Source organism: Panthera onca, chromosome D1 (genome assembly GCF_046562875.1).
Source record: "Panthera onca isolate mPanOnc1 chromosome D1, mPanOnc1 haplotype 2, whole genome shotgun sequence".
NCBI classification, from domain to species: domain Eukaryota; kingdom Metazoa; phylum Chordata; class Mammalia; order Carnivora; family Felidae; genus Panthera; species Panthera onca.
Window position 1 is genome coordinate 8,162,055 of NC_138348.1, and position 13,786 is coordinate 8,175,840.

At 59.8% G+C, this 13,786-nt stretch overlaps 1 protein-coding gene across 8 annotated transcripts in view; it reads right to left on the reverse strand.

Moving 5' to 3' along the window:
- Positions 1-78: 78 nt before the first annotated feature.
- The window catches only part of MARK2 (microtubule affinity regulating kinase 2), a 58,237-nt gene continuing 44,529 nt past the window's right edge, over positions 79-13,786 (reverse strand). For 3 of the 8 annotated variants that reach the window (XM_078433594.2, XM_078433595.2, XM_078433598.2), the window contains exons 4-19: positions 13,454-13,502; positions 13,066-13,131; positions 12,906-12,976; positions 12,639-12,695; positions 11,702-11,938; positions 10,575-10,694; positions 10,368-10,467; positions 10,178-10,290; positions 9,063-9,195; positions 8,615-8,793; positions 8,308-8,405; positions 7,136-7,297; positions 6,223-6,480; positions 5,142-5,168; positions 3,015-3,059; positions 79-2,356 (exon numbers count right to left, since the gene is read on the reverse strand). In XM_078433594.2, the coding sequence (XP_078289720.1) occupies positions 1,996-2,356; positions 3,015-3,059; positions 5,142-5,168; positions 6,223-6,480; positions 7,136-7,297; positions 8,308-8,405; positions 8,615-8,793; positions 9,063-9,195; positions 10,178-10,290; positions 10,368-10,467; positions 10,575-10,694; positions 11,702-11,938; positions 12,639-12,695; positions 12,906-12,976; positions 13,066-13,131; positions 13,454-13,502 (2,076 nt within the window). In that variant the 3' untranslated portion in view covers positions 79-1,995. The remainder of the gene's footprint in view (positions 2,357-3,014; positions 3,060-5,141; positions 5,169-6,222; positions 6,481-7,135; positions 7,298-8,307; positions 8,406-8,614; positions 8,794-9,062; positions 9,196-10,177; positions 10,291-10,367; positions 10,468-10,574; positions 10,695-11,701; positions 11,939-12,638; positions 12,696-12,905; positions 12,977-13,065; positions 13,132-13,453; positions 13,503-13,786) is intronic. The other 5 variants (XM_078433599.2, XM_078433597.2, XM_078433596.2 and 2 more) reach the window with 5 other exon arrangements.

Here is a 13,786-nt window from a genome sequence, read left to right on the forward strand (position 1 = left end):
GGCTGGCGGGCTGGGCCACATCTTGCCCATGGGGACTGGGTCCCTGCCCGGTTGGGAGAAGAAACAGAAGGAGGCAGCTCAGATTCCAAACATTCTCTTTATTACGTGTTTGATCCAGAGGAGAAACTAAGTGCGGGTGGGGGGGGGGGGGCGGGTGGGGAGGGGCCACCTTGCCTGGGAGGCCCCCCCCACGGGCCACCACCCTCTCTGGGAGCCAAGCCATGCCCTCCAGGCCCCTCAGAAGAGCACCCGGGCTGTTCCACTGGGCAGGAGGGATGGGGAGGGAGGAAGAGAGGGAAGAAGGGGGGGGGGGGAGCCCTTGGTCGGAGCCTGAGCCCGAGCCCACAGAGCCTGCAGTCGGGGGCCTGGGGTAGGAGGGCTGAGGTTGGCTAGGCCCCTTCCTGGGACCCAAGGGCTCGCCTTGCCGCGGAGCCTGGGCTGGGAACGGGGGGGGGGGGGGGGGGGGGGTGATGAGTAGGGGTGGAGTCATCATAAATCAAAAAAAGAAAAAAATAAAATAATAAAATAAAAAATAAAACCCATCACAAAAAAAAAATGTACAACTCAGGTGAGGGTGGGGGCAGCCTCGACGGGACCCCCTCCCCCAACTTCTCAGGAACAGAAACAGCAGAGAAATAAATTAAGGGATGCGGCGGCCGCCACCAGCCAAGCGCCCATGACCAGCCACTCCCACACTGGCCGAGGAGGTTAGCAAGCTGGGAGTCACTAGGCCTGTCTGTCCCCCCACCCCCTGGAGGGCAGATGCTCCCGGCCCTGCTGCCCTATCCAGCCTCCAGCCAGCGGGCCCGTGGAGGCCCTGGGCAGTGTCTCCTGAGAGGAGGGGCGACAGTGTCAGGAAGAAAAGGCAAGGCCGAGATGAGTGGTGAGGGGGAGTCACTGCTATGGAACTAGCTGGTGCCCAGATTAATGCCAATGAAGGGGCAGGGGAGAGGAACGGCGAGGGGCTGTGCTTTCAGACAAAGGCTCTCCCCTGGTGGAGAGTGCCCAGCATCCCTGTTCCGGAGACTAGCAGCCCAGGCGGCCCCCTGGGGGCCGAGGAGCCCATCTGCCCTGCAGTCCCCTCCCCTCTCCCGGCCCCGGGGTCAGCCCCGCCTTCTACCCAGGAGGGGTGGGAGAAGATGGCACAGACTTTTGAGGAGGGGAACAAAAGTCCCCACAGCAGCTTGTGGAAGGAAATGCCCGGCTCTGGGGAAGGAGGGGCAGAGGATACAGTGTGGAGGGGGCCGGGCCCCGGGGCCGCGCCTGCCAGCCCGGAGCTGCCGCCGCCCCCCACCCCCCAACTTCAGGGCTGCGCAGCGCCCCGCCCCCAGCCCCCCCCCCCCCCCCCCCGCCCCCCGGTCCCCGGCCCGGCCGTCCGGGCCTCCAGCCCTGGGGCCCGAGGTCAGGGGAAGGCCACCTCTGGTGGTTTGCTTGGAGGGGAAGGAGGGAAGGAGAGGGGAGAAGCCCAAAGTGGGCCTGGCGGAGGGCCTGACGGGGAGCTCCACCACTCTTGCCTGAGAGTGTTCCAGCCCTGAGCCACCCTCCCGGGAAACCCCACAGATCCAGTCTCAACTGTCCCGATGGGGCGGGGAGGAAAGGTGGCCGCTGGGATTTTTTTTTTTTTTTCTTTTTTCTTTTTGGTAATAAAAAATTTCTTGGTTTAGGCGAAATACTCTGTGCAACCGCAGTACCGAGGGGGAGCCCCGCCCCCCCAGCCCTCCCCCCCCCCTTCCTTGGCCTCCTGTGGGGGAGAGGGGGGAAGGGGGGGACTTTCTGGGCAGGGGCAAATGTTGGGGGGCAAGAACCGTCTCCCGTCCCCCCCAAACATGGAAGAAGAAAAAAAAAAACCCAATCGAGGAGGGCGGGAGGGGAGAAGCGCCAGCAGGGGGAGACAGACCAATCCATCTCTGCAGTCTCGCCCAGGTGGGTCGGAGCCCGGCCCCAGCAGCTAGTCCAGCTGGCCCGCCTCCGTCGCCCCCCACTCCCGGCAGCCTGTTAAAGCTTGAGCTCGTTGGCTATTTTGGAGGCAATGTTTTTGAAGGCCATGGAGGTGCCCGATATCCGCTTAAATCGCACGCCGTTGAGAGACAGCCGCGGCAGTTTGCACACCTCCATCTCCCACTGCACGAAGTTCTCGTGGCCCGGCGTGCCGTGCATGCACAGCAGCATGTACTTCTCGTGCAGCTCGCTCTGGCAGCTGTTTGCGTCCAGCACCTTGCGGATCTCCCGCATCATCTCATTGGGCTCCATGGAGCTCGTGGTCTTCATACTCCACGTGAAGCGTAGCGAGCGCGGCTTGGCCTCCCGAAACTCCTCCTTTTCTTTGTCAGTGCCTCCGCCGCCCACCACGTGAGGTCTGCAGAGAGGGCAGAGGCGGGGGGGGGGGGGGGGGGGGGGGGGTGTCAGGCCCCGGGCCGAGGCACCCCACCCACAGGAGAGCCACCCTGGCAGATGGGCCCGGAGACCAGACAGGAGAGCGGGAGGGTGGCCCGGAGGCGACAATGACAATGCTGGAAGAGGGAGCGGCAGACCTGGTGGGGGGGGGGGGGGGAAGCAGAGGGAGGGTGAGAGGGGTGGGCGGTTTTGCCACCTGCATCTCTCTCTCAGGGAGGGCGGAGAAGGTGAGGAGAAGCCAGGCCCCCCGGCAGGGGACGGGAGGGCGCCAGTTCCATGCTTTTCTCGGAAGAGGGGAGGGTCAGGGGAAAAAAGGGGAGCACGTGCTCAACAGCCCTGAGCGGTTCGCAGACTGTGGACAGAGAGTAGCGGCTGGCCACAAAGGTGAGCCGGGCGGTGGGGAGCAATCTGTAGCCCCAGCCGCCCAGCCTAGGGGTCCTGCTTCCAGAATACATCAGCTGGGGTGTGGGGATTCTCTGAGGAAAGGGAGGTCCCAAGAGGGTGGGGACCGGGCAGAACCACTGGAGGAAGAGCCAGGTGGCAGAAGGAAGACAGGAGCAGGAGGCTCGTGGCAAGCCCGGTGGCCCGGGCAGGGCCGGTGCTGGCTCCGGCCCTCTCACCTGAGCGTCTCCACTCGGTCTTTGCTTTCAGGTTCATTCAGGTTCCTCAAAAAACAGAGCGAGGGAGAGTTTAGTGCTGGGACCTCTCGCTCCTTCCGCCGCCGCAGACCCAGGCGAGGGTGGGTCTGGTGAGGCGCCACCGGTGGGTGAGCGGGACCCGAGCCCGAAGGCCACTCGCCCGTCACCTGGCAGGCCAACACGGCTCTGCAGCACCTCACACTGGCGGCTCGCCTGTCCCTTTCCGGCAGGGAGCCCGGCACATGGGGCCTGTGCCCCCCCACGCTCCCAGAGCTCTGTGCTGGGGAGAAGGAGCCTCTGCTCCAGGGAGGGAGGGGGGTGTGGATGTGCAGACACACGCATGGGGCACAAGCCACAGCATGAGGCAGCTCCCCCGCCAGCCCACAGCCAGGGCCTCACGCTGTGAACGGGTCTTCAACATCAGCATACCCAGGCCCCAGAGCCCTGGTCCTCTCGAAGGGAAGGGGCCGGGCTGGGGGGAGGGGGGGGAGGGAGGGTAGACAGAAGCCTCTCCCGGGAGGCTCAAAGAGCCAAGAGCTGGAACTGCCTGGGGATGGGTGCCTGGGGAAGGGGAGGGGGAGAAGGGCCCGAGGCAGGCCGTGGACAAGCCCGCCTCCCCCATTCTTTTATGACTCCCCTGCCTGCCAGGCTGCCAGGCCATCTGCTTGTACAGAACGGAGGAGAGAGGGCAGGGCAGGGCCAGCACCTCGGGAGGGTGGGTGGGGAAGAGGTCTGGCCCCGCTGAGCGGCTTCTCCAGCTCCTGGCGGGAAGATGGGTGCCTGGAGCCGGGACACTGGGGACTGCAGAGGCGGGCAGGGATGTGAGGAGGATGAGAGAGAGCGGCAGCGGCACACGGAAAAGGAACACGAAGACACAACAGACACACGAATGCACACCAGCGCGCTGCGAGCGGGGAGCCCGGGCTGTGCAGGGGAAGGAGCCTGCTGCTCTCCCCAGCCCCACCTGGTTCCTGCCCTGTGGGTGGAGGCGCCCTGTCACCGGGGCCTGTGAGTCAACAGCTAGCCATGCAGTGAAGAGCTGGGTGGGGAGCAGTGGGTGGAAAGGGGAAAGCCTAAAGACCCCGTCTTGGCATTAGTCAGTTGGGTCACCAATGTGCCTGCCGGTGTCCTAGCCCCAGCACGGGGCCTGGGCCGACAGCCTTGGGGAACCAGTGCTCCCGACCCGGCCCTTGGGTCTTCAGTTGGGTATCTGGCCCACCCAGGCCTCCAGAGAGGATGAGGAGGGGGCCAGAGGGTGGTGGCCCAGCCAGGATCCAGTCTAGGAAGGGAGATGTCTGAGGGAGGGGGCGGGATCTCCCACTGTTTTGCCAGGACTATGGGGTAGGTGGCTCCCGCCCCAGAACATCCCGGCCCCCGGCTCTCTGGAAGCCATTGTCCTCATCCGGAGAACACAGCCCAGAAGACAGGTGGCCTGATTCGTCCAGATACGTCCTGCTGGAGGCAGGAGGTGTGCTGGGTGGTGGTGGGGTGGGGGGCTAGTTCTAACAGGAGCTGCCAGAAGGGGGTGCCGTGCCCACTCGTGAGGCAAAGGCTCCTTGGGCCTGGAAGCATCACGCTGGAGCCTTAGGACGCCGGCGTCCCTGTAGTACTTCCGAAGTCCTGCTATCCACAGGACGGGGGCAAGAGGTCACACAGCCCTGAAGTTCAGGGGACCAGAGAAGGGGAAAGACCAGGAGACCCAGAATGAGGCACCATCCCAGATGCACTTGCAACCGTCGTGGAGCTTCTTCACAGCGCATGCACAGACAGGGGGAAGGGCCAGGAAAGGAACCCGATGCTTGCGACCGAAACCCAAACCTGGGGTGGGGATGAGGAGACAATCTTAAAGGGAGAATTCCCTGAGAAGATCCCCCTTGCCTGTGGACAGGCTCCTCATTTGCAAAGCCATCTGCCCCGAGCGGCCACCCAGTCAGAGGCGGTCTTCATCCCTTTAAGATGGCAGAGAGAGGGCCACACAGACGTGGTTAGCAGACGGAAGAGGGAGCAAGAGCCAGAAAAGGGGAGTTAATGACGGAGGCAGGACACGGGACGCAGACACACACACACACACACGCACACACACACACACACAGCGGGCTGAACGCCTACCTTCTGGCAAACCTGAAAGACAGATTTCTAAAAAAACAAACAAAAAAAGACAAAATAAAAAAAGAAATAAAAAAAAAACCAACAAGACAGTATGTGGATAAGCAGGTGGGGAGTGGGCTTTACAGGTTCAACGGTCACCCCATTTGTGGAAGAGCCGCTCAGCGAGACGAGAGTCCTAGACACCGGGACCTGCCCCCATCCCGCCCCGCCGCCCTGCATTCCAGGGCTGGAAAGGGGCACGGTTCCTGGCTGCTCCAGCTGAGCTGACTGAAGTGCACCAGGAAGGGCAGCAAGCCTGCTCTCCCCAAGCCCGCTGCTGCTTCTGGAGCTACCCTGAGGTGGGAGGGCAAACGGAGGGATGGAGACAGATAGCAGATAGCGTCCTGCCGGGCAGGATTGCTGGCTGCACCGTAAGCATCACAGCTGTCTCTCTGGGGCAGCTGGGGACCTGGGGACCAGGTGAGAGACCTCATGAAGAGAACTCCCCCCCCCCCCCCCCCGCCCTTGCTGCTCAGGAAAGCCTCAGCACAGTGGGCTGCGAGGGAGGAGGCCACCAGGCCCCCACCAGCTACTTCACTTCTGGCCTTCTTCCTGGTGAGCCCGGGGCAGAAAGACGAGGCTGGGGCAGAGGGTGCAAACTTAACCAGCTGAGTGGGGGGAAAGGAGGTCAGAGGGGGCGAGACGAAGGACCCGGAAACACTCTCCTTGCCGGCCCAGCCTGGCTCAGGCCTCATGACTTTGCAGCTGCGTCACCAAATATAAGTTTCCATGGGAACCCAGGAGAGAAGAGGGGGGCTTTTATTTTAGCATCTGAGTTCACACTCTCCTAGAGAGGAGGCGGCATTGGCCATCTGCTCTTGGGGCCAGAGAACGAGGGGTGTGTATAGGAGTTGGGGAGAGCCTGAGAAGGATGGACGGTTCTGGGATCATGAGGTGCTGACAAAGACCCAACTTCTTAGGCTTTCCTTAAGGCCTCTTCTAACCCCAGGACCCAAGCTTAGTGCCGAGTCCCCACCCCCACTCCCAGGCAGGTAGGAAGACCTGGCCTCATTCTCTCTGCCACCCTAAGCCCCCGACTCACCTGCGTACAAACTTGGAAGTGAATTTGCTAAAGATGCTCCCCGAGGCCCCCCGCCGGCCCTGGCTGTTGCCAGAGGGAGACGCTGGGGTTACACCGTAGGGCAAATTCTGCTGGTCCCGCACCTGCCGGAGCTGCCCAGCGTGGAAGGTGCTTCGACTGGACACGCCCCGGGGGAAATTAGTTCGGTCTGGGGCTCCACCACTGCTGCTGATGTTGTGGGCGGAGGGGGAGGCGACAGGGACACGCTGGGGGGCCGTGCTGTGGGAAGAGAGGTGGGGGTGGGGGAAATGCATCAGGGCACAAGAACGTCATCACCACCGAGCACTTGTGGCATCCTGGGGTGGGAACAGGGGAGGGGGACGCTGGGGCAGAGGCAGCCATCACGGAGGACACAGAAGGAAGGGGTGTGACCACTGAGGACACCAGAAAGGAGGACATCTGGGTGGAGGTGGGAGGAGATGGTTTGGGGGAGGGAGGGAGGCAAGGGAGGATACGTGTGTGGAGAGCAGAACAGGCCGGACAGAAGAGGCTCCTTGGGAGCTAGGCACACTGGAGCCTCAAGGGGACAATGTCGACCAACCCTCAAGGATTTGAATCCCTTTGATGCTGACTGTCCCTGGGGTCCTAAGGAAGTCCAGGAAGGCTCAGAACAAAAAGGCTTCCTTCTGGAGCCTCGGGACGGCTTCTTGCATATCTGTTCTGAGAGGGAGAACTGGAGGAAAAGAGGGGCATTAAGCTATTTTTTTGTTCCCTCTACTTCCTGACTGCAGGGGACAGAGCCATTGCTTGTGGCTAAGATGCCAAAAACAGAGCAGGACCCCCGGGGAGCGGGGAGAACTCGTTGGGAGGGGTGGGGCGGGGGGGGGGGGCAGGCTGAGGGCACCAGGTGCGCCAGGTGCCCCAGCACACTTGCCTGGGCCGCGGCACCTCACAGTTACTGTCCGTGGGGGGCAGCCCAGTGGCCTTGTTGGGGTGCACGGAGGCCGACATGGATTTCTGGTGCTGGCGGGGCCGGGCCGCAGAGACTGCGGCGGAAGCAGAAGCCGTGGAGGCCCGGGACCCTGGCATGGTTAGGCTAGGAGACAAAAGCAGCGAAGAGGCCTGGGTTAGGGGTGGGTGGGGGCAGGAGGCTCAGGTTAGGAAGCAAGGGCAGGGCAGCAAGGGCCAGAGCCGGGGAGCCTCGGCAGGATGCAGGTCAGGTCTGGGGAGCAGCAATGGGACTCAAGTCAGAGACCAGGAAAGCGGGGCTGGGAAGCGGAGCACCGGGGGTGAGGAAAGCGAGGCCAAAACCCGGGGGGAGGAAAACAAAAGTGCAGAAAAGCCGACGGGATGGAACTGCCTCTGGGTTGCACTGGTCCCCTAGGAACTCTAAGAACAAGGATGTTTTGTCGACAGAAAGAGCAGGGTGTTGGGGAATTTTCATTAAGCTCGGAAGAGGAGGAGCCAAGAATGCAACACACCAAGAGATGCTGACGGCCAAGGCTAGGGGACCTCTGTTCTCACGGGCACAGCCGGGGTCACCCTCAACACGTATGCCCCTCAGGTGGGGCATCTCTCGGTTCTGCCCTGAGCTGGGGCCACCAAACCAAAGCCTCAGGCACTGGGGCCTAGAGGAGCGCCGTTGCTGTGCCCTGGCTGCAGTCAAGAAGCCCGAAGGTGGGCGTGCCTGGCTGGCTCAGTCGCAAAAGCGTGCACCTCTGGATCTCAGGGCCGTGAGTTCGAGCCCCACGCTGGGTGCCAACATTGCTTAAATAAAATAAATAAATTAATTAATTAACTAACTAACTAAAAAAAAAAAAAAAAAAAGGAAAGAAAAAACCCCACCAAATCAGGCAAGAATGCAGCCGAGATGACCATGGAGTCTCACTCGGTGTGCCTGCTGCAAGGAGCAGTCACGGGAGCACAGGGGATGGGAGACTTGGGGTGGGGGGTGGAGAGTGGCAGGGAGGAGGGCTGGTGCGTGGACAAGCTGGACTGGACAGAGCCAGGACGGAACTCCAGGGAGCAGGAGGGGGGTTGCTGACAGACGTCACCGCCGTGAGATGGCTGTGGGGAGCATGGTAGGCAGGGCCTGGGTCCACTCACCTGTCTTTGCCATTCTGGATGGAGGCCTGGCCAAGGCTGGCCCTCTCCAAAAGGGGGGAATTCCTGCTTCGGTTTGTGCTGGTGGAGAGGACGCTGTTCTGTGGGAAATAAAGGGCAGGGCTGTATCACAGACACCCAAGTGTTCTGTTCACAGGACTGGCTTTGGGGAAAGAAAGGATTCTGCTTTTCAAACTCTTGGGGGTAGGCTTTGTACAGCAAGCAAACATGGCCCCGGAGGCAAGGTCAGGGAGGCAGCTGGAGGGAGCTGCTTGGAGAGGGCGGGCCCCACTGCAGGAGGGACGCTCACCGTGGAAGGGGTGGGGGTGGTCTTCTTCCTCTCCAGGCCGGGCAAGGGGCTGGCGGGCACTTTGGCTGTGCTGCTGGCCTTCCGCCCTGACTCCCGGTCGTCCTCAGGCCGCTTATTTTCTGCGTTATTACTCTGAGTCTTCTTAGAGTAGGAATTGGACGTGGGAATGGCAGGACCAGCTGCTGGGTCAGAGGGGATGGATAAGGGCGAGGGGCCAACTAAGTGCCACACACACACACGCGCGCGCGCGGTGCTCTCCTTCAGGCCTGCCAGCAACCTGGCAAACCCCATTTGAAGTTGAGCGAAGTTAAGTGACTTGCCCAAGGCCATGCTACTAAGACGTGGCTGAAGTGGGACTGAAACTCAGCAGTGTCATCCCAAGCCCCCAGAACCTGTGTCCTTTCAGGAGGGGGTGAGTCCGCCACCTGCAACTCCCCAAAGCACTCACCCTGGTCACTGAAGCGCCGCTGCTTGGGGTTGGCTGAGACGCTACGCTGTACCTTGTGGGAGGGGGAAGGGGCATTGCTATTGGTCAGATCAGCTGAAGGCCGGGGCTTCAAGGTGATGGTGTCACCCTCCAGCTGCAAGCAGAGAAAAAGGAGGTAGAAATCATGTGGAGATGCGCACAGATGGACCCACTTACACACCACCTTGCCCGACACAAATCCTCCCTGGACTCCCATGGGACACACTCCTGCAGGAGCCAGGTGCATCTAAACACTCCTGGAGACACACAGGCCCGGACACAGCTCCTGACACACAGAGCCAAAGACTCCCGGCCCCCAGCACACGGAAGACCCCCACCCCAGAGAGGGATACACGTGCCCATGGGAACACACATTCAGACTCCGAAACCACACCCTCCTGCTCCCAGCTAGATCGTTCCTGACCAGGCAAAGGTGAGAACCAAGAGAGGGAGTCCTACACTTCCAGGAGAAGAGCAGGGCGGGGAGGCCAGGAGTGCATGTGGGGACACGCAGATGGTGTGCAAGACCACTCTCCCACACACACCCAGGGACTCACACACAGACACGGTTACCCAGACGGGCACAAGAACAAACACGAAGCCTCCAGATGAACAGACGGGAGGACGGACATACATGCGCACAGATACAGACAGCCAGACACCAGCGACACAGACTCAAGACCCGTATAAGAAAGGCACAGAGACCCACACACCCAAACACCTGGAGACAGACACTTCCAGATGCAGAGGGACACAAACACATGGAAACAGACACGAAGATTTCTCAACAGACAAAGAACTGATCCAGCCAGACCGACCTAAACCCGGCCTAACCAACACAGACTGAGCCAGATCTACTCACCCGCCTGGAAACCCAACCCAGGCCCAGACCCCACCAGCCTTCCTCTTCGTTCACGGACAGAGACCAGTGAAAGCAAAGGCCAGAGAGCTTTACCCACCAGAGCTGAGGCTTAAAATTCGTCAGCAGAGAGCACACCTACTCAGAGAGGAGCTTCTGCCCTCAACGGGTGCTAGAAGCACGGGGTTGCCAGTGACAGCAAAGCTGGCCAGCAGGGAATAGAGCAGGGGGCACACACCTCAGAGCTCTTGTAGCCCAGGAGCAGATAGGTGGCCATCACCTCGTTGTACCTCTGGCCCACCAGTGAGTCCTGGATCTCTTCCCGTGTGTAACCCATGGACACCATCAATTCTGCACAGGGGGGACATACAGTTAAGGCTGGTCCTGAGTCCTAGGGAGTTCAACCTCACGGCTCAGCAGATCCTCACCTGTCCGCCGGGGGTCCTTGTAGTCAGGGAGTGGCTCCACATAAGGCTTTAATTCGTCATCTTCGTGACCCACATTCATCCATCGATCTTTCATGATTTGCTGGGGGAGCAAAGGGAAGCGTTAAGGGTAAGGAGGAAAGAGACTCAGCTTGGAGGTGTCCCAAGGAACCCAGAACTTTCCAGTCAGCTGGGCTCCTGGCTGCTCACCTCTAAAGTGCCTCTCTTGCTGGGATTGAGAATGAGAAATTTCTTAAGCAGGTTTTCACAGTCCGTGGACATGTAGAACGGAATGCGGTATTTTCCCCTCAGTACCCGCTCCCGTAGCTCCTATAGTAGGAGAGAAATTTATTATTATTATTTTTTAGTTTTTTTAATGTTTATTTATTTTTGAGAGACAGAGAGAGATCGAGATAAACAGACAGAACACAAGCAGGGGACGGGCAAAGAGAGATGGAGACACAGAATCCGAAGCAGGCTCCAGGCTCTGAGCTGCCAGCACAGAGCCCGACGTGGGGCTCAAACCCACCAACTGCGAGATCATGGTCTCAGCCAAAGTGGAGAACTTAACCGACTGAGCCACAAAAGCACCCCGAGAAATTTATCATTATTATTATTATTTTTAGGTAAGCTCTATGTCCAACCTGGGGCCTAAACTCACGACCCTGAGATCAAGAGTACCCTGGGTCTACTGACGGAGCTGGCCAGGTGCCCCAGCAGGAGAGAAATTTAAATCACCCCAAGACCAAGGTTAGAAACCTAATAGCCAGGCTTCTGAGAGCTTAAGACTTGACCAGGCAGATACACATGAAACACGGTAGGAGACAGAGAGCCGGAGACAAGGCACCTCACCAGAGAGGCACTGAGGTCAAATACGCCGTGCCCGTTAGCTTGACCAGCCTGAGGCCTGCCATCCAAGTGCCTTGGAAGGGTGAATGGACACACAATCTATAATCTATCCCATCCCTAGAGGAAGGAACTGAGGCCATTCCACTGTGTGCGGAAGGCCCAGTGTCTCCTGCCATACCTTTACCCAGCCCTCCTCTGAAGCTCTGGCTTGGGAAAAGGGTAGAGGTGGCAAAGGTCAGAGGTCAGGGGTAAGACCAAAGGGGCTGAGAATGGAAAGGAGAAGCAATAAAAATGACCTAAGCCTGGGGCATGGGGCTGGCTCAGTTGGTGGAGCACGTGACTTGATCTCGGGGCTGAGTTTGAGCCCCACGTTCAGTGTAGAGATTACTTAAAAATTAAATCTATCTATTTTTTTTTATTTAATTTTTTTATAATTTATTTATTTTTTATTTATTTAATTTAAGACCTAAGCCTGTGCTTCACTCCACCTTGAGGTTCTGTCCATCAAAAGGCAGGGACCCGCTGACCAGTGTATACAGGATAACTCCCAGGCTCCACACATCCACCTCGGGTCCGTCATACTTTTTGCCCTGGAAGAGCTCTGGGGCAGCATACGGGGGACTGCCGCAGAAGGTATCCAGCTTGTTCCCAAAGGTGAATTCGTTGCTGAAGCCGAAGTCTGCAATCTTGATGTTCATATCAGCATCCAAGAGCAGGTTTTCCGCCTGGGAGGGAAGACGGGAAGATGGAAAATGTTCGGACCGAGCGGACCACGGGAAGGCATCGAACAGGAAGGGGCTGTGGGGGACGGGAGCACAAACAGGAAGTCGTCCCCTGTCTCAGAACATTCTCCACCAACTCCAGGGCAGGCCTTCGGTCCGCGTGAAGAGGCTGGCCTGGAGGAGGGCAGCGCGGGCCACCCCTCACACGGGAGGCCACGGGAGCGCGCGGGGGTCGCCGGGCTTCCGCCACGTCGGGCTCAGGTTAATCGCGGTCACGTCTGCTAGGACTGGGGGGCCAGGCGCCTGCGAGGTAGTGCACACTCTACCGTCTCAGGGAGAGAGCGGAGTGGGTGCGCGCCTGCAAAGCAGCTGGGGGGCAGCTGCGGGACACTCAACGTCCCTCCCTCGGTCGGCGGCCGGAAGGGCCAGCACAGCCCGCGGCTCTCCTGACGCGCCTGGCAGCACTGGAAGGTGACGTGCCCAGCGAGGAGATGGCAGAGACCCTCCGTTCGCTGGCCGGCTGACCTCTAAGTCCGGTCGTAAGGCCTACAGCGGAAGCGGCCCCAAGGGCTTCCTCATCGTCTCCAAAAAATTAAAGGCTAGAGTCTCCCTGAACTCTCAGGGCCTGATGGTTAGGTCACCGTCGACAGGGGGTGAACAACCCAAAGCTGACTCAGGGACAGGGGACGAGGGCACGTCTTACCTTTAAGTCTCTATGAACAATAAACTTCTGGTGACAGTACTGCACAGCAGACACTATCTGGAAGGAAGGAAGAAGGGTTAGGCGAGGGGCACCCGAGGGCGGGATGGCGGACCTGCGCTCCGGTGACCTAGTTCCAAGCTGCCACATAGATAAGCAAAGCCCGAAGGACCCTCCACAGGCCACTTAGAGACAGGCAGCTCCTCCTCGTATGCCAAATCCCAAAGGGCAGAGGTGGGGCCCACACTCCGCACAGGGAGCCACACCCACCTGGCGGAATTTGGCTCGAGCCTCTTTTTCTTTCATCCTGCCATGAGCCACCAGGTAATCAAACACCTCTCCTGCAAGACACAGGGGTGGGGTCTAGGTCGGAGCTTACCGGGGGCCGGGGAACACGGGGGCCCGTGGGAAGAGGTGGTTCCACACCTACCTCCGCTAGCGTACTCCATGACCAGGTAGAGAGTTTTTTCAGTCTCGATCACTTCAAATAACTTAACTGCAACAGAAAGGGCCGAGCCGTGAGTCAGAGAAGTAGGAGGGGCCACACGCTGAGCCCTAACGTGAACAGGGGCATCCCGGGGATGAAAGGTCCCCCCACCCCGCCCCTGCCACAAGGGCAAGCTCCTCTCGTGGCAGCCACACTGCTAAGAAGAGCCCAGGGTGCCAGGGGCAGGGCTGGATCTTGAGCTGGGCATCCCCAGAGGCATCCTCAAAGACTCCCGACTCCAGAAAGCACTGCCTCGGGGAGGGACACAGGCTGGGAAGTGGAGCCGTGCTGTGGAGGAGGAAGGAAGGAAGGAACGGCATCTGGTTCTCACCTATGTTGGGATGATTCAAAACCTTCATTATTCTTACTTCGCGGAATAGCTGGAAAATAAAATACCAGGGGTCACGCTTGCTTCACTTGCTCCCCTCAGGTCCCCTCCAAACGGAGCCACTGCTTGAATTCTTTTCCCAAGAGAGAAAACAGGCGAAGGAAAGAAATGGGGCAGCCGTCCAGGTCCCCCATGCCTGTCCCTGATGGCTGAGAAGTAGGTGAAGGGGAACGAGAGCAGAAGCGTCGGCAGGAGGAAAGCTGGGCTCTAGCGACTTGCACCCTGGGGTTCAGCATCTGGCTAAAGCGGCCAAGTGTCCTGTGTTGCAGTCTCCCC